The sequence below is a fragment of the Theropithecus gelada genome, chromosome 20 (assembly GCF_003255815.1).
Source record: "Theropithecus gelada isolate Dixy chromosome 20, Tgel_1.0, whole genome shotgun sequence".
Classification (NCBI taxonomy): domain Eukaryota; kingdom Metazoa; phylum Chordata; class Mammalia; order Primates; family Cercopithecidae; genus Theropithecus; species Theropithecus gelada.
Window position 1 is genome coordinate 52,259,502 of NC_037688.1, and position 17,636 is coordinate 52,277,137.

At 58.6% G+C, this 17,636-nt stretch overlaps 1 protein-coding gene across 2 annotated transcripts; it reads left to right on the plus strand.

The window, feature by feature from the left end:
* Positions 1 to 6,893: 6,893 nt before the first annotated feature.
* CIAO3 (cytosolic iron-sulfur assembly component 3) lies at positions 6,894 to 17,607 on the plus strand. Of its 2 annotated transcripts, XM_025370182.1 has the most exons (12): positions 6,894 to 7,011; positions 7,791 to 7,873; positions 8,156 to 8,251; positions 9,745 to 9,888; positions 10,679 to 10,811; positions 12,166 to 12,300; positions 12,688 to 12,806; positions 13,593 to 13,722; positions 14,643 to 14,715; positions 15,668 to 15,805; positions 16,372 to 16,529; positions 16,718 to 17,607. In XM_025370182.1, the coding sequence occupies exons 5-12, from the start codon at positions 10,679 to 10,681 to the stop codon at positions 16,954 to 16,956; spliced, it is 1,125 nt and encodes a 374-aa protein (XP_025225967.1). In that variant the 5' UTR covers positions 6,894 to 7,011; positions 7,791 to 7,873; positions 8,156 to 8,251; positions 9,745 to 9,888; the 3' UTR covers positions 16,957 to 17,607. The 2 variants fall into 2 exon arrangements, with proteins under 2 accessions (XP_025225967.1, XP_025225966.1); XM_025370181.1 differs by lacking the exon at positions 7,791 to 7,873 and having other exon boundaries at positions 6,900 to 7,011.
* Positions 17,608 to 17,636: the final 29 nt, after the last annotated feature.

Genomic DNA, 17,636 nt, shown 5'->3' on the forward strand with positions numbered 1-17,636 from the left:
CACCACACACGACTAATCATTTTGTAGGAACGAGGTCTCAATATGTTGCCCAGGCTGGTCTCAAACTCCCGGGCTCAAGTGATCCTCCCACCTTAGCCTCTTGAAGTGTTGGCATTTCCGGTGTGAGCCGTCACCCCAGGCCTCATCTCCACATTCCTGTTGGGTACTAAGCCACCCCAAGGCCACACGGGCCTACCCTGCACTCTGTTGCCTGGCCCTGGCCCTCTGGGAAGCTCGTCCTCATGTCCTGCATGTCGGCGGCCACACAGGTGGGGAGTTGGAGGATTCGCCTTCCCCACTTACATGAGTCCATTCCCACACTGCTGTAAAGACAGTGCCTGAGACTGGATAATTTATAAACAAACAGGTCTGGCCGGGCGAGGTGGCTCACACCTGTAATCCCAGCACTTTGGGAGGCCGAGGCGGGTGGATCAACTAAGGTCAGAAGTTCAAGACCAGCCCGGCCAACACAGTGAAACCGTGTCTCAACTAAACATACAAAAATTAGCCGGGCGTTGTGGTGCGCACCTGTAGTCCCAGCTACTCAGAGGCTGAGGCAGGAGAATCGCTTGAACCCAGGAGGCGGAGTTTGCAGTGAGCTGAGATCATGCCACTGCACTCCAGCCTGGGCAACAAGAGTGAGACTCTGCCTCAAGAATAAAAAATAGGCCGGGCGCGGTGGCTCAAGCCTGTAATCCCAGCACTTTGGGAGGCCGAGACGGGCGGATCCACGAGGTCAGGAGATCGAGACCATCCTGGCTAACATGGTGAAACCCCGTCTCTACTAAAAAATACAAAAAACTAGCCGGGCGCGGTGGCGGGCGCCTGTAGTCCCAGCTACTCGGGAGGCTGAGGCAGGAGAATGGCGTGAACCCGGGAGGCAGAGCTTGCAGTGAGCCGAGATCTGGCCACTGCACTCCAGCCTGGGTGACAGAGCAAGACTCCGTCTCAAAAAAAAAAAAAGGAATAAAAAATATAAAAATAAAAGAAAGAGGTTTAATTGACTCCCAGTTCCACAGGGCTGGCGAGGCCCCAGGAAACTTACGATCACAGCGGAAGGCGAAGGACGCAGGCACATCTCACGTGACAGGAGGCGAGAGGGCGGAGGGGGAGCCGCCCCCGTGAGAACTCAGCGTCACGAGAACAGCACGTAGAAACCCTCCTCCATGATCCAATCGCCTCCCTCCCTCGACATGGGGATTACCGTTCGAGATGAGATTTGGGTGGGGACACAGAGCCAAACCATATCATCCCCAACCCACCCACAACCCACGCACCAGGCAGCTCCTGGGCCCCCAAACCTAAAACCGGGTTCTATGGCGAGAACCAAGAACAGCACTGCTCTTGGAGGGTCGCCCTGCGGGGTGGGGTGGGGTGGGGCGGGAACCACCGTAGGCCCCAGTTGCCGCTCCCTAGCCCTGTGTGTGATGAGGGCATCTGGCCTGGTGTGTCCTTAGGGCCTTGGAAACCACATGGGCTGAGCCTGAGTGCACATCCTGCAGCCCGGCCAGACAGACCCACAGTGAACCCACCTCTCCCCTCCTGCTGCCCGGCCAGACAGACCTGCAGGTGAACCCCACGTCTCCTCTCCTGCAACCCAGCCCGACAGACCCAGGCGTGAACCCACCTCTTCTCCTGCAGCCCAGCCAGACAGACCCGCAGTGAACTCACTTCTCTCGTCCCAGTTCCTAGAAGCACAGGCCTTGATGGAACACAGAAAAGCTCAGTAAACGTTTCGAAATCAGATGTTCAGGAAAAATTCGTTAATTTTGGAGAACTCAGTTCTCCTCCCCAGGAACTCCTGACCTGGCATGGGTTTATTCCCCCGTACCGGGCTGTGGCACCTGCTGGCCCACGGGGGCTCCACAGCACCACCTGCCGGCCCTCAGCCAACCTGGGCTGCGTCCCCTCCACCAGACTCACAGGCCCCACCTCCACCCTGCCTGCCCCTCGCAGGGCAGCCCAGCCCCCACACAGCCTCCCTAAGCCACATACCCGGTTAGGAGGTAGAAAGCATCTCTTTGTCCTTCAACTCCTGAGGGTCCCACAAGAACCTGGAAATGAGGGCTGCGGTGGCTGCAGGGCAGCCTCCCAAAAGATATATCCAGGCGGGCCCCAGCGGCTCACTCTGTAATCCCAGCACTGGGGGGCTGAGTGGAAGGATCACTTGAGCCCAGGAGTTTGAGACCAGCCTGGCCAATGTGGTGAAAACTCGTTTTTTTGTTTGTTTTGTTTTGTTTTGAGACGGAGTCTCGCTCTGTCGCCCAGGCTGGAGTGCAGTGGTGCGATCTCGGCTCACTGCAACCTCCGCCTCCCAGGTTCACGCCATTCTCCTGCCTCAGCTTCCTGAGTAGCTGGGACTACAGGCGCCCGCCACCATGCCCGGCTAATTTTTTGTATTTTTAGTAGAGATGGGGTTTCACCGTGTTAGCCAGGATGGTCTCGATCTCCTGACCTTGTGATCCACCCGCCTCGGCCTCCCAAAGTGCTAGGATTACAAGCGTGAGCCACCGCACCCGGCCCCACTTTTAGTAAAAATATAAAAATTAGCTGGGCCTGGTGATGGACTCCTGTAATCCCAGCTACTCGGGAGGCTGAGGCAGGAGAATCGCTAGAACCCAGCAGTCAGAGGTTGCGGTGAGCAGAGATCACGCCACTGCACTCCAGCCTGGGCAACAAGAGCAAAACTCTGTCTCTTTTTTTTTTTTTTTTTTTTTTTTTGTCGGAGTCTCGCTCTGTCACCCAGGCTGGAGTGCAGTGCCCGGATCTCAGCTCACTGCAAGCTCCGCCTCCCGGGTTCACGCCATTCTCCGGCCTCAGCCTCCCGAGTAGCTGGGACTACAGGCGCCCGCCACCTCGCCCGGCTAATTTTTTGTATTTCTTTAATAGAGACGGGGTTTCACCGTGTCAGCCAGGATGGTCTCGATCTCCTGACCTCGTGATCCGCCCGTCTCGGCCTCCCAAAGTGCTGGGATTACAGGCTTGAGCCACCGCGCCCGGCCAAAAAAAAAAAAAAAAAAAAAAAAAAAAAAAACTCTGTCTCAAAGAATAATAATAATAAGGGCCGGGCGTGGTGGCTTTCGCCTGTAATCCCCGCACTTTGGGAGGCTGAGGTGGGCGAATCATGAGGTCAGGAGATCAAGACCATCCTGGCCAACATGGTGAAACCCCATCTATACTAAAAATACAAAAATTAGCCGGGCGCGGTGGTAGGCGCCTGTAGTCCCAGCTACTCAGGAGGCTAAGGCAGGAGAATCGCTTGAACCCAGGAGGCAGAGGTTGTAGTGAGCCAAGATTGTGCCACTGCACTCCAGCCTGGGTGACAGAGTGAGACTCTGTCTCAAAAAATGATAATATTCACACCTGTAATCCCAGCACTTTGGGAGGCTGAGGCCAGCAGATCACAAGGTAAGGAGATGGAGACCATCCTGGCTAACATGGTGAAACCCTGTCTCTACTAAAAATACACAAAAATTAGCCAGGCGTGGTGGCAGGCGCTTGTAGTCCCAGCTACTCGGGAAGCTGAGGGAGGAGAATGGTGTGAACCCAGGAGGTGGAGGTCGCAGCGAGCCGAGATGGCGCCACTGCACTCCAGCCTGGGTGACAGAGCGAGGCTCTGTCTCAAAAAATAATAACAATAATAAAAAATAACAGTAAAAATAACAGCTGGGTGTGGTGGCACACACCTGTAGTCCCAGCTACTTGGGAGGCTGAGGCCGGAAGATCCCTTGAGCCTGGGAGCCTGAGGCTGTAGTGAGCTGTGATCACGCCACTGCACTCTGGCCTGGGAAAAGAGCAAGATACTTTATCAAGAAAAAAAAAAAAATGCTGGAGCGACGCAGTCATGGGCCAAGGACACCTGAAGCCCCTGGAAGCTGGAGAAAGCAGGAAGGGTCCTCCCCGCAGCCTCCAGAGGGAGCATGGCAAATGACACTGTGACCTCAGATGTGTGGCCTCCAGAGCTAGCAGGGGATGCATCTCTGCTGCTTTCGCCCCAGCGTGTGGTCATTTGTTACAGAAGCCTCAGGAGACAGACACAGGATGATCCCTCCCGAGGGTGAAATTCTGACACCAGCCCAGGGGAGGGACCACGCGGCTCCACCAGTGCCATGACCCCAGACAGGCAAGAGGATGCTAGCACACGGCCTCCCTCCCAACAACCGGGGGCGGCCGTAGGCAACAGGGTGTTCTGTGGGTGCCCCCAGAGTAGACGCCTCCACCAGGCACCCCTTCCAGCCCAGGGAAAGGGGGTGCCCACACACAGTCACAGCATCACAGCAACCTGGGGTCCAGCCGGCCTCGTCCTATGTCCCCGGCCGGCCCTCATGTCCTCTCTGATCCACGTAAGCCCTGGGTTCCCAGGTCCTGGCTCAGGGACTAGCACATGGGAAGTGCATGGTAAATACTCGCTAATGATGATGATGAAACAATTTGCAAAATCGACAGCAGGGAGCCCAGAGGCACGAGGTTGGCACTAGAGCCCAGGGGCTCCAGGGAAATATCTGTGAGTTAATGAAGAACCCCCAAAGGGCTGAGCCCCCACCGCAGCTCCACCCAGAGCAGCAGGAGGAAGCTCGCCTAAAGACCCTTCCCCTAATCTCAACGGCCCTCCTCACTCTCACATTTTCTGTAAACCCACTCCACCGCATTGCAGTGGCATTAAGTTTCTTTCATATTTTTTTCTTTCTTCTTTTAGATGGAGTCTCGCTTGGTCGCCCAGGCTGGAGTACAATGGTGTGATCTCAGCTCACTGCAACCTCCACCTCCTGGGTTCAAGCGATTCTCCTGTCTCAACCTCCCGAGTAGCTAGGACTACAGGCGCGTGCCACTATGCCTGGCTTTTTTTTTTTTTTTTTTTTTTGAGATAGAGTTTCACTCATTGCCCAGGCTGGAGTGCAATGGCACGATCTCGGCTCACTACAACCTCCGCCTCCCAGGTTCAAGCGATTCTCCTGCCTCAGCCTCCCTAGTAGCTGGGATTATAGGCGTGTGCCACCACGCCTGGCTAATTTTTCTTGGTTTTTTTTAGACAGTGTCTTACTCTGTTGCTCAGCCTGGAGAGCAATGGTGCGCTCTCACCGCAACCTCTACCTCCCAGGCTCAAGCAATTCTCCTGCCTCACCCTCCTGAGTAGCTGGGATTCCAGGTGCACACCACCATGCTGGGCTAACTTTTGTATTTTTAGTTGAGACAGGGTTTCACCATGTTGGCTGGGCTGGTCTCCAACTCCTGACCTCAGGTGATCCACCCGCCTCGGCCTCCCAAAGTGCTGGGATTACAGGTGTGAGCTGCTGCGCCCAGCCCTCTGTTCTATTTTTAATAGAACATATTTCAGGCACCTCATCTCCAAGCTCGGCCAGGTATTGCCTGGAAGCCCACCTGGCCCAGGTGCTGGGGAAAGATCCTCCGTGCGGCAGCAGAAGAAAGTCCTGTCTGGCCGAGAGGGGCAGCTGCAGGCGATGGAGGAGGCCACACAGGCTGGTGGCCCAAACCCCACGGGCAGGTGCAGGCAGGTGCAGGAGTGCCCAGGCCGCATCCAGCTGCGGACACGTGGTCGTGGTCGGAATCAGGGCCTAGAACCCCGGGGAGGGTGTGGCACAGGCTGGGGCCTAGGATGTCACCACCGTGAGATCTCCATGGGCTGAGCCTGCCCGGGCCGGAAAGATGCCAGCCTAGATCCAGGAATTTCTTCAAAAGTCCCCATAAAACTGGCCGTTACACGTGTAACTGGACATACGACAAACAACGGCTTAAAAAGCGAGTCGGGGCCGAGTGCAGTGGCTCACGCCTGTAATCCCAGCACTTTGGAAGACTGAGGTGGGTGGATCACTAGGTAAGGAGTTCAAGATCAGCCTGGCCAAGATGGTGAAACCCCATCTCTACTAAAAACTACAAAAATTAGCCGGACGTAGTGGCAGGTGCCTGTAATCCCAGCTACTCGGGAAGCTGAGGCAGGAGAATCGCTTGAATCCAGGCCGCAGGGGTTGCAGTGAACCGAGATCGTGCCACTGCACTCCAGCCTGGGCAACAGTGAGACTATCTCAAAAAAGAAAAAAAAAAAGTGAGTCAGGGCCGGGCACAGAGGTTCATGCCTGTAATCCCAGCACTTTGGGAGGCCGAGGAGGGCAGATCACGAGGTCAAGAGTTCGACACCATCCTGGCTAATATGGTGAAACCTCATCTCTAATAAAAATACAAAAAATTAGCCGGGCGTGGTGGCGGGCGTCTGTAGTCCCAGCTATTCGGGAGGCTGAGGCAGGAGAACCGCTTGAACCCAGGGGGCGGAGGTTGCAGTGAGCCGAGATCGCGCCACTGCACTCCAGCCTGGGCGACAGAGCAAGACTCCCTCAAAAAAAAAAAAAAAGCGAGTCGGCCCGCAGAGTCCTGTTTCAGGGTTTCCCAGGGGTATGGACTTTTCCAGACTGATCTCCAAGATAACAGAAAAGGGTGCTGGAGGCCCTGGGAGCGGCTCCCCAGGAAGGTGAGGCCTGCCTCCATCCCTGCTTTCTTCCCTGCCTGAATTCCCCAACACGAGCTGAGCGCCTTCTGCCTGCCACGCGAGTTCCGGGTTCTCGGGTTGCATCCGAGAGCACCTGGTCCGCAGGTACTCAGCCAATAACGAAGTGGACGGAGCCAGGATCCCCTCCGCTTTCTTGTGAAGGCGGAGAGACTCCGGGGCCGGAGCTGCGGCGCTGGCCCGGCCGCCCCCTGCAACCCAACCCGGGGCCGGGGACGCGCGGGAGGCGGGGGAAAGGGTCGGTCCCGGGTTCCCGCGGGGTGGGCGGGGAGCAGCAGCGCCCGGGTTCGTCAGCAGAGGGCGCCGGCCGCTGGGCGAGGTGCGCGGTGCGCATGCACCTTGGAGGCGCTTTCCGGCAGCGTGGCGGAACCAGGCCCTTCGTTTCACGCCGTTGGGCGACACCTCCGCGCGGCGGCAGTGCGGCCGTCATGGCGTCGCCCTTCAGTGGGGCGCTGCAGCTGACGGACCTGGATGACTTCATCGGGCCGTCTCAGGTGGGCCGGCCTGGGCGGGCGGGGGCGAGGCTGCGCTCGGTGCCCTCTCGCGCGGAGGGAAATTGTTCTGCGCCCCACTTCCTCCCCTGAGGAATAAGATCCGAATCCCGGGAGCCCGGTGGGGGCCGTCGGGGTCTCTATCGACCCCGGCGCGGGGCCTTAGACACTGCGGCCCGCTTCTTACCAACAGGGAAACTGAGGCTAGGGAGGGCGGCGACCCCCGGCCCGCTCCTGTGCCCCACACTCTCCGGGCGGGCTGCGTGGGAGGGTCCAGCGGTCGCTGGCTGGCGCCCACCTGCCCAACCCAGGGAGGCAGCGGAGGCGGCTCCCACCCGTCCCTAACTCTAACCCGACCCCTGGGTCGCAGCCGGAGCGCGGCGAGGCCCGGATCGGAGCCTCCTCCCCTGCACGGGCGCCCTGTCAGGCCTCAGGACCCCCAAGCCACAGCCTTTGTATCCGCATAAACAGGCGCGGTGGGGACCCCACCTCAGTTGAGGGCAGTGGGGGCGGCCCGCTAGACGCCCCGCAATGGCTCCTCAGTGGAGCTGTCCTTGACGTCGCCCAGGTGGGCCGGACAGCTACCCTTGAACCCGGGAGGCTGCAGGCGCCCTTATCTGGGTGCGCCTGCCTGTCCATGTCCAACAGCTCCGCGGGGCCAGGGCTGAGCAGGGCGAGAGGCGGGCTGGGAGGCGGCTTTCTGGGCTGACACGGTTCTCAAGGAGAAGGGAGAGAAATGAACTTGTTTCCCGGGCACTGGGCAGGAGGTGATCTCCAAACAGATCCAAGCACACGTCCTCTCGATGGGCAGTGTAACCCTCTGGCCTCTGTGGTAGTCACGCCCCCGTTCACCTGAAGGGTAAAGGTCAGCGTTGGTGGTCTCCGCGGGTGGGTAGTTTGCAGGCGCCATTAGCACTGGCTTTCGTGCACACTGGGACCTTCAGTGCCCCAGGATGTTGGGAACCCGTTCCCTGAGGTGAGAGCAGGGGGACAGGAAGAAGACGGTGGGACCAGCCTCAGTCCCTGAGTGTATGGCTGCGGGCAAAGCCTTCATGCCATGTGGCTGGGCAGCCATTCTTGAGACCTGGCCTCCCAGGGAGCCTCTGCCCACTCACAGGCCCTGACTTGGGGTCTCTTCCTGATCTAGGAATGCATCAAGCCTGTCAAAGTGGAAAAAAGACCGGGAAGTGGCGTGGCCAAGATTCGCATAGAAGATGACGGGAGCTACTTCCAAGTTAACCAAGTAAGGCACAGGAGGCTGCTCCACCATCTCTCCTGCCTGGCTGGTCCGAAACACTTTTTTTCTCTGCTTCGTCCCAGCTCGGAGCGGTGACGCTGAAACGCTCCACGTCTTACCAGCCCTTTTCCACTGGTCGAATTCACCTGCCATCTGGGAGGCTGGGGGTCAGGGTGCCTTGGGCAGGTGAATGAGCAGCACCCAGGCCAAACAACAAGCTTGGTCTGCTCAGCAGAAGGGCTCTTTTGCAGACATGGTAGATCCTGTCTGCCTGTTCCCCCTAGTTCTAACCATGTAAGATTTTCTAGTTCAGACCCCTTATCCTTAAAGAATAGTACTTCCTCTCTAAGTGATAAAATCCTGATGAAACTGTTAAAATTCAGGCCAGGCGTGGTGGCTCACGCTTGTATTCCCAGCACTTTGGGAGGCCAGGGCAGGGGGTGGATCACCTGAGGTCAGGAGAATCGCTTGAACCCGGGACATAGGGACTGCAGTGAACTGAGACTGCTCCACTGCACTCCAGCCTGAGAGACAGAGACTCCATCTCAAAAAGATAAAGAAACTGTTAAAATTCACCTGACTGTCTGCCATTTGAACTCTAAAAAACATCTGCCTGATCTCATGAACCACTGCACCGAGACGATTTCCAGCCCAGCACTGGGGGCCTGGCCCACAAACGAAGGGAACCCCTGGAAGGTGCTGGGGTGCTGGTGGGCCCGGCTGTCGGTTTGTGCCTTTAGGCAGAACCAATGTAGGAATACAGGGTGAGCTCAGATTGTGACTTTGCATGACACACAGGCCTAGCAGAGAGCGGGGCTGTGAGGGGTTCCCACCCAGTAGCCTTGCTCCTCTGGCTGCGTTCCGGGCCACTGCAGCACCCCTGGCCCTGCTCAAACCATTCCTGCCTTTGCAGGAGGAGTTGGGGGAGCTCAAGCTTCGTGCATTTTGCATCTAAGAAAAGTGACTGAGGGATGTCCCAGCGTCCCCACTGGAACACCTCGTTCCTGCATCTGTTTGGCCGAGTCTGACAATTGTTTCTGCCCTGCCAATGGGGGGCCAGGCTCCCAGCCTTCCTCCCTCTGCTCTCCCCTCCCATCTTTGTCCTCAGCTCTCCTGCCTCCTCCTTTCAGAGCCCACCTTCAGCTTTTCCCTGCCCCACAGCCCCGTGAGTGTGCACCGGGGCCAGCACCTGTCCAGGACCCCATGGGTGGGCGGGGTGGCAGCTGCTTTGCTGAGAAACCAGTGGCAAGCCTTATTCCTGTGATTCTGATGCACTAACCAAGTCGTACCAAAAAGTAGACTTTGATGGCATTATGAAACTCTAGAACGTGTGTGTGCATTTTTGTAATACATGTCTAATTTTTAAAAATTAAGCAGCACACAAGCCCAGCCAGCAGCCATGTTGGTTGTTGGTTATGAGCTGGACTCCACTATCCTCTGGCTCCACGTCCTCATGCAGAGGGGGCTTGCCGTGCGCACCGAGTTCTTCTCCCTTGTAGGACGGCGGGACCCGGAGGCTGGAGAAGGCCAAGGTCTCCCTAAACGACTGCCTGGCGTGCAGCGGCTGCATCACCTCTGCAGAGACCGTGCTTATCACCCAGCAGAGCCATGAAGAGCTGAAGAAGGTTCTAGATGCTAACAAAGTAAGTGGTGGGCGGCCGGAGGACTCTGCTTTAACCTGAAATCCACCCCAGCAGCCGAGGCATTTTGCCAAGGGCAGCTTGTGTGGTGCCGCCTGCAGGTGGCACCTGCCTTTCTGAGGCTTGGGATCTCGGTGATTTACCTGTCAGTTGGTGCCAGTGGTGAACGTGTCAGGCCCGGAACTTCAGGTTCTAAATATACATCAAAATGACACCCTTGCCGGGCGCAGTGGCTTGCACCTGTAATCCCAGCACTTTGGGAGGCTGAGGCGGGTAGATCACCTGAGGTCAGGAGTTCAACACCACCCTGGCCAACATGGCAAAACCCCGTCTCTACTAAAAATACAAGAATTAGCCAGGTACGGTGGCGCACACCTGTAATCCCAGCTACTCGGGAGGCTGAGGCCGGAGAATCACTGACAGAAGTTGCAGTGAGCCAAGATCATGCCATTGCACTCCAGCCTGGGTGACAGAGCGAGACTCCATCAAAAAAAAAATGATATCCTTGGCCAGGCACAGTGGTTCACACCTGTAATCCCACCTACCCAGGAGGCTAAGGCAGGAGAATCCCTTGAACCTGGGAGGCAGAGGTTGCCGTGAGCTCTGATCACAGCACTGCACTCCAGCCTGGGCAACAGAGCAAGACTCTGTGTGGGGAAAAAAAAAAAAAAGACACTCTTGATAGAGCTGGCATGCCCTCTCCACGGCCGACGGCATCTCACCGGGCAGCTCTGGCCACCAGGAATCAGCATAAGGCCGGCAGAGTAAGCAGCGTCTTCCCCTTGCTTTGCAGATGGCGGCGCCCAGTCAGCAGAGGCTAGTTGTAGTCTCAGTCTCGCCACAGTCTAGAGCATCGCTGGCTGCACGGTTTCAGCTGAATCCTACAGACACTGCCAGGAAATTAACCTCATTCTTTAAAAAAATAGGTAGGCTTTGAACCTGGGGTAACACTGCCACTCCACACCAAGGGGGCGTCTGAGTGAGCCCAGGCTCCTCGTGCCTCTGAGTCACTGACATGCCACCCAGCCCTGAACTTCAGTGCTACAGAAACTTTATTCCCTCTGTGACCTCAGCGTGAAGTTTTGATTTGACATTTGAGAGCAGCGCCTTCTCACAGAAAACTTCTGCATTCTGACTGTGCACTTTCTGTAAGTTGGGGCTGACCAACTCCTTGTACTTTTTAGCTGATGATATTAAGGCACTCTCTCCGGGGCTCTGCTGGGTTCAGCTAAGGCCAGCTTCGGCGGACTTCGGTTGTGTGCCTGGAGCTGGGCTTGGGTGTCTTGAGAGCCCCCAGCTAACCAGGCTCCTGTGCCCGGTGGCTCACTGGGAATGAAGGGGCTGGACCTCATGGCTACTGTGTGCCTTTCACAGGTAACCGCCACGTCCAGTCCTTTCGTTCCCAGTGAGGCAGGGCTGTGTGCTTTGTACCCGGCAGACTGCCTGTCATCCAACTGTGTCCCGGGTCCCTCACATTGGAAACCTGTTGACACTGGCAGGTGCCCCATGGCTCTTGTCTGACCCACACCCACGTCCAGCTGGTGTCTGAGCAGTGCTCTGGCACTGGGAGACTGACCTGGTGTCTCAGGGGAAACCTGGCCTGGGGCAGCCCGTGGTTCTCCAGGTGGAAGGTGTGGGTTTCGTCCCCACCGGAAGAGGAAGCAAGTTCAAAGATTTTTACTTACAGATCACGGGCAGGTGGGGCACAGTGAGTCCGAAGGCCGTCCTCCGACCATGGGTTACACAAGGCAGGAATGACAGGTCAGGCAGAGACAGAGGGACCCACGTGCTGGTGCCTCTGCTGGAGTCCAGGGCACCATCAGGCAGGTTTACCAAGCAGTTCTAATTGCTGGGCTTGGAGCTGGCGGGCCTGTCCCAGGAGTCCTGCCGTGTGTGAGGGGCGGCCACTGTGGCAGGTCTGCACACTCAGGGTCCGAGGGGCCAGTCCAGCAGGCCACGTCCAGCTGTGCCCTAGGGAGGGTCACCGGGAGCAGCGCACGTGGCAGTTCCCTGGACCAGCCGCGCTAAGGAGCTGGGAGGGTGGAGGACTGAGCTGCCGAGCGGCTGCCCTGCCTCTGGGGTGGGAAAGCAAGCCCTGCATTCGCAGGGGATGCCGAGGCAACGCGGCTTAAGGAGGTCCCCACAGTGGGGCCGGGACTTTGGCACGGGAAGCGGGTGCCACACACATCCCCCAGCAGCACCACGGTGGTCCACGCACAGGCGAGTACTCGTGTGGGCGTCCCGCGCGGGGTTAGCCAGGCACCCACCTTCACCTTCCAGGGGTGCACTTTGTCTTCGACACCGCCTTCTCAAGGCACTTCAGCCTCCTGGAGAGCCAGCGAGAGTTTGTGCGGCGATTCCGAGGACAGGCCGACTGCAGACAGGCCCTGCCCCTGCTGGCCTCCGCCTGCCCAGGTGTGCTCATGGTGCGGGTGGTGTGAGAGTCAAGTTCGAGTTAAGTTAAAATGTGCCATGATATGGACACGGATGACAAGGCGGGGGACAGGGAGTGGAGACGCAAGCTGGTTTCGCAGGACGGGTTAGAAATGTTGGCACAAATAGCCTTTTGTGGAGAAGGGGCTGCCCTCCCTCGGGAGCCACCCGCAGTCACCTCAGGTCCCTAGGCGGTGTTGCGTGCACGCCGAGCTCCACGTGGTGGTGGGGAGAACAGGAACGAGCACTCTTTAGTGTCATCATGATCTCCTGTATGAGTGGGCCCACCTCCAGAATGTCGTGCTGCTGCCTGTGGGTGCGGGGGCCGCCGTGCGCCCCCGCCAGCCCCGTGTGCCCCTGTCGCCTCAGGCTGGATCTGCTATGCCGAGAAGACGCACGGCAGCTTCATCCTCCCCCACATCAGCACCGCCCGGTCCCCGCAGCAGGTCATGGGCTCCCTGGTCAAGGACTTCTTCGCCCAGCAGCAGGTAACGGCGTTTGGCCACCCCAGGCTCAGGCTGGGGAGCGGCCAGAAGTGACTATTCTGGCTGCTTGCCGCGAGGCTGCAGGAAACAGAGTCCTCGCCCTGGTGTGTGGCCTTCCCGAGCACACCTCCACCGTTGTTCCCTCCTAGTTCAGGCCATTCCTCTCCTGCCGGGCAGCACAGGGCCATGTTCTGATCCAAAGCTGCTCACTCTGCTCACGCAGAGGCAGCCAGGCCTGAGGCTGAGGGAGTAGGAGGCCCTCGGGCAGCCCCAGCCACCAGGTCCACAAGGGTGCCCAGTACGACCCCCACCTGAGGCCCCGCGGGATTGAAGCCTGACGACACTCAGCCAGTGGGGGGCGGGAGAGGGTGAGGGCGGCCCTGGTGGTGCCTGGGCCTGGAGCGCCCGTGTCCCCTACAGCACCTCCCGCCTGAAAACACGGATTTTCACCTGGGGCTGGGGCTGCTTGGTTCCCCCGTGACATCCCTTTCCCCGGCTGGTGTGCAGCGAGAGGGCCTGAGCTACGGGAAGGCCACTTCTCCTCCTTTGGACTTGGCTGTTAGGGAGTGCAGGCACGCTGGGAACGGGTCAGTGTCGTTTTCTGTCGCAGCCAGGGCCTGTCCTGTCCAGGGGCACGTCCGCAGAGCCAGCAGGAGGCTTCCTGGGAAATGGAGTGAGGCTCACTGTCCCTCGGGGTCTGGCCTGGCTGCAGGATGGCTGAGTTCCAGGTCACGCCTCGGCCACCATACTGCTGGGATTGGGGAGACGTGTGTTTGTTTTCCCTCGTAGCGCTTGACTCCTGACAAGATCTACCACGTCACGGTGATGCCCTGCTATGACAAAAAGCTGGAAGCCTCTAGACCCGACTTTTTCAACCAGGAGCACCAGACGCGGGACGTGGACTGTGTCCTCACAACAGGTGCGGTCACGCCATGCGGCCCAGAGCCCTCGAGCCTCCTGGTCTGCTTCCTGAGCCCCAAGCACAGGTGGCGACTGCCCAGGATCCTGCTTGCGGGGGCTCTGGCTGGAGCCTGGGGGCTTGCACGCATGCGCGTACCCTCATCTCTCCGCTTGGAGCCAGGTGGACCCGTTTGCAGCTGGCCTGTCTCGGGGACCTGCGGCCAAGTGGCCCTCAGTAGTACCTCCTTGCTGGCTCTGAAATGAGTCTTTGGAGGTGGGCAGAGATTGTCAAGTGCAGCCCTTTCAGCTCCCATTAGTCACCCCATTCCTGAGTCAAGCAGCCCCACAGTCTCCCCAATGTGAGGCAGAAAAGCAAACTGCGACCGGGTGCGGTGGCTCATGCCTGTAATCCCAGCACTTTGGGAGGCAGAGGCAGGTGGATCACGAGGTCAGGAGTTCAAGACCAGCCTGGCCGAGATGGTGAAACCCTGTATATACTAAAAATACGAAAATTAGCTGGGAGTAGTGGTAGCGCACCTGTAGTCCCCGCTACTCGGGAGGCTGAGACAGGAGAATCACTTGATTCCCGGAGGACAGAGCTTGCAGTGAGCTGAGATCGCACCACTGCACTCCAGCCTGGGTGACAGAGTGAGACTCCATCTCAAAAAAAAAAAAAAAAAGAAAAGAAAAGCAGACTGCCCAAGAGGCTGGACAGATGGACACTGGGTGAGCAAAGTGTCCATCTGGGCAGGACCAGGTGGCCTCCAGAGAGGCTTCAGGAGTGACCAGGCCCGGCCTCCCTACCACGGGCTGGGGTGGACATTCGGGGCCTTCTGGGGCCAAAGTACAGATGGCTAGGGACGCAGGCGGCTAGGATGTTCTCTGACTTTGTTGCTGGGATCTCAGCTGAAGAGTGTCTGTGCTGCGGTTTCCTTGCAGGAGAAGTTTTCAGGTTGCTGGAGGAAGAGGGCGTCTCGCTCCCCGACCTGGCAGCAGCCCCTCTGGACAGCCTGTACGTACGTCCGCCACCAAGAACTGTTATTTTAGCTTCTAACACCGCCTCTGGGGAGAGCATCCCCCTGCTCTGGGCTTGCCTCCCCACAGCCCATCTTGGCGACCTGTATTTACTCCATAAAGCTGTACTTTCACCCCAGATATCTACTACACCTCCACTCTATAAGCCCTCTATCCACTATTTCCACAGATCCACGGTACAGCTGCCCCAGCATTCACCTTTTAAGTTAAAGACTGAGAGAAATAATCTCTCTCTACAGTGAAATGCCTCAACTAGACACATCCACGCGACCTCCTATTATTATATCCACGGTCTTTACATTCTTCCTCATCGTTCAACTAAAATTATTAAGCACAAATTACCATCTATTTACCCCACCAAAAATAATTAATATACAAAATCACAGCAACCCTTGAGAATTAAAATGAACAAAAATCTATTCACCCCATTCATTGCCCCACCTCAGAAGTGGCTGAGTGGCCGGGCGCAGTGGCTCATGCCTGTCACCCCGGCACTTTGAGAGGCCGAGGTGGGCAGATCACCTGAGGTCAGGAGTTTGAGACAAGCCCGGCCAACATGATGAAACCCTGTCTCTACTAAAAATACAAAATTTAGCCAGGGGCGGTGGTGGGCACCTGTAATCCCAGCTAGTTGGGAGGTTGAGGCATGAGAATTGCTTGAACCCAGAAGGTGGAGGTTGCAGTGAGACGAGATCGTGCCACTGCACTCCAGCCTGGGCAACAAAAGTGAAACTCCATCTCAAAAAAAAAAGAAAGAAAAAAATGGCGGGGCCCCTGTGATGGCCGGGGACACTGGAGCTGTTCCTCTGTGCCTGTGACTTGTCTCCCGCTTGGAAATGCAAACGCTCATGTGTGAGGGACACAGGCCCTGCTCCGGCGGTTGGCAGGCAGCAGCCCCAGCGGTGCTGAGGCCCCTCCCTCCTTGCCAGGTGCAGCGGTGCCTCTGCAGAGGAGCCCACCAGCCATTGGGGAGGGGGCTCGGGGGGCTACCTGGAGCACGTGTTCCGGCACGCGGCCCGAGAGCTCTTTGGAATCCACGTGGCTGAGGTTACCTACAAACCCCTGAGGTCAGTGGGATGGGCCAGATCTCTGGGCACAGCGACCACACAGCCCCCAGCCTTCCTTGGGCTGCTGCCTCACCCGGGGTCCTCCCACAGAGATGGGCTGGGTGGAGGACGGCCTGCAGGGTTTGGAGGGGACCCTGGGCCCAGGCAGGGCCCTCCTGGTGGGCTCAGGGTGAGACTTCACTTAAGCCCTCCAGGCCTCAGTCGGCCCATCGTGGGGGATGGTGACCCTGAGCCCGAGAGGCCAGCGTGGGCAAGGGTGGTGGGTGTCTGGTGCAGGGCATGCAACCACATCCCAGGCGGGAGGGCCAGGGCCTCACAGCCATCCCTGGGGAGGGAGGCCTGTTTTACAGACAGGGAGCCCAAAGCTGGAGGTGAGGTCCCCTCTGGACTCGTGGCAGTGAGCTTTCCACCCTCTCTCCGTTCTTGTCCATCCCCCTGCCCGAAAGAGAGGGAGAGAGCCCTGGGAGCTGCCCGGTCATCCCCTGAAGCCCAGCAGGCCTCCCCTTCCAGGTGGGCAGGAGCCTGGTGGGTGTGCCATGTAGACAAACCCCACCTGTGCCCCCCAGGAACAAGGACTTCCAGGAGGTGACCCTGGAGAAGGAGGGCCAGGTGCTGCTGCACTTCGCGATGGCGTACGGCTTCCGCAACATCCAGAACCTGGTGCAGAGGCTCAAACGCGGGCGCTGCCCCTACCACTACGTAGAGGTCATGGCCTGCCCCTCAGGTAGCTCCCGTGAGGGACAGGACACGAGGGCCCCTTCTGGGACCAGAGCTGTGGGCCACCACCTACCAGGCTGGGAGTGGGAGGAAGTGGGGCACAGAGGGGCCCGGTCACCTCCCTGCTCCCAGGTGGTCAGGAGGCTCCGCTGGGGCACAGGCTGTGACCCATGTGTCCTGTCTGCTCTCCCACAGGCTGCCTGAACGGCGGGGGCCAGCTCCAGGCCCCAGACAGGCCCAGCAGGGAGCTCCTTCAGCACGTGGAGAGACTGTACGGCATGGTCCGGGCTGAGATGCCCGAGGATGCGCCTGGGGTTCAGGAGCTGTACACACACTGGCTGCAGGGCACGGACTCGGAGTGTGCAGGCCGCCTGCTGCATACGCAGTACCACGCCGTGGAGAAGGCCAACACTGGCCTGGGCATCCGGTGGTAGGGGCTGCAGGACCAGGACTCCCAGGAGGCCATGCGTGTGCGTGACAGTGGAACCACATGCCCCAAGACCCCAGGGCTCCCCCAAAAACTGTGAGTGAGCTGCAGGGTGTGCTGGGACCCAAGCAGGAGCTAGCACTGGCCAGGACCCGCGGCTGCCCCATCACCTCCAGTTGGGTGCCTCTGGGTTCCCCGCTGGCTCTGCCCAGGTGGGGTGGCCCAGGCAGCAGAAGGTCCCTGAGGTCCCACAGCCTGTTTCGTTGGCCCCGGGCCGAGGCCCACAGGTGCTGCCCTTGCTGTTGCTAGTCGGGCACCCAAGTGCTTGAGGGGCTTCAGCCTGTCTTGGGGTTGCCTGAGGAAGAGCAAGACGCGTTCCCACCCCTGACTTCTGGAGGCTTCCCCTGAAGCTCTGTGCAGAAGGTAGGAGACAGAGCTGGACCTGCAGGGGTGGTCCCATCACAACCCTGTGTGTGGACCCTGGCAAGAGGGGGTGCTGGGCCCCTGGAAAGCAGGGGTTACTGTTACGAGGCAGTGGTCCAAAGCAAGCCAAGTACGAAGCGGCAGCCATCACTAGCTGTGTCATCCCCCGCCAGGTCCCTGCCAGGCCTGTCTCCCAGCGTCTGTCTAATAAAGGCACCCCCCCTCAACATGCCTATGAAACGGCTCCTCTCCTGGCACATCTGC

What these genes read in the sequence shown, in the direction of transcription:
- CIAO3 (XM_025370181.1), top strand. Translation starts at nt 6,946, where the DNA reads ATGGCGTCGCCCTTCAGTGGGGCGCTGCAGCTGACGGACCTGGATGAC. An exon ending in GCTACTTCCAAGTTAACCAA is followed by an intron (nt 8,252 to 9,744) that starts GTAAGGCACAGG and finishes TCTCCCTTGTAG; the next exon opens with GACGGCGGGACCCGGAGGCT. An exon ending in GCTGGCCTCCGCCTGCCCAG is followed by an intron (nt 12,301 to 12,687) that starts GTGTGCTCATGG and finishes CTGTCGCCTCAG; the next exon opens with GCTGGATCTGCTATGCCGAG.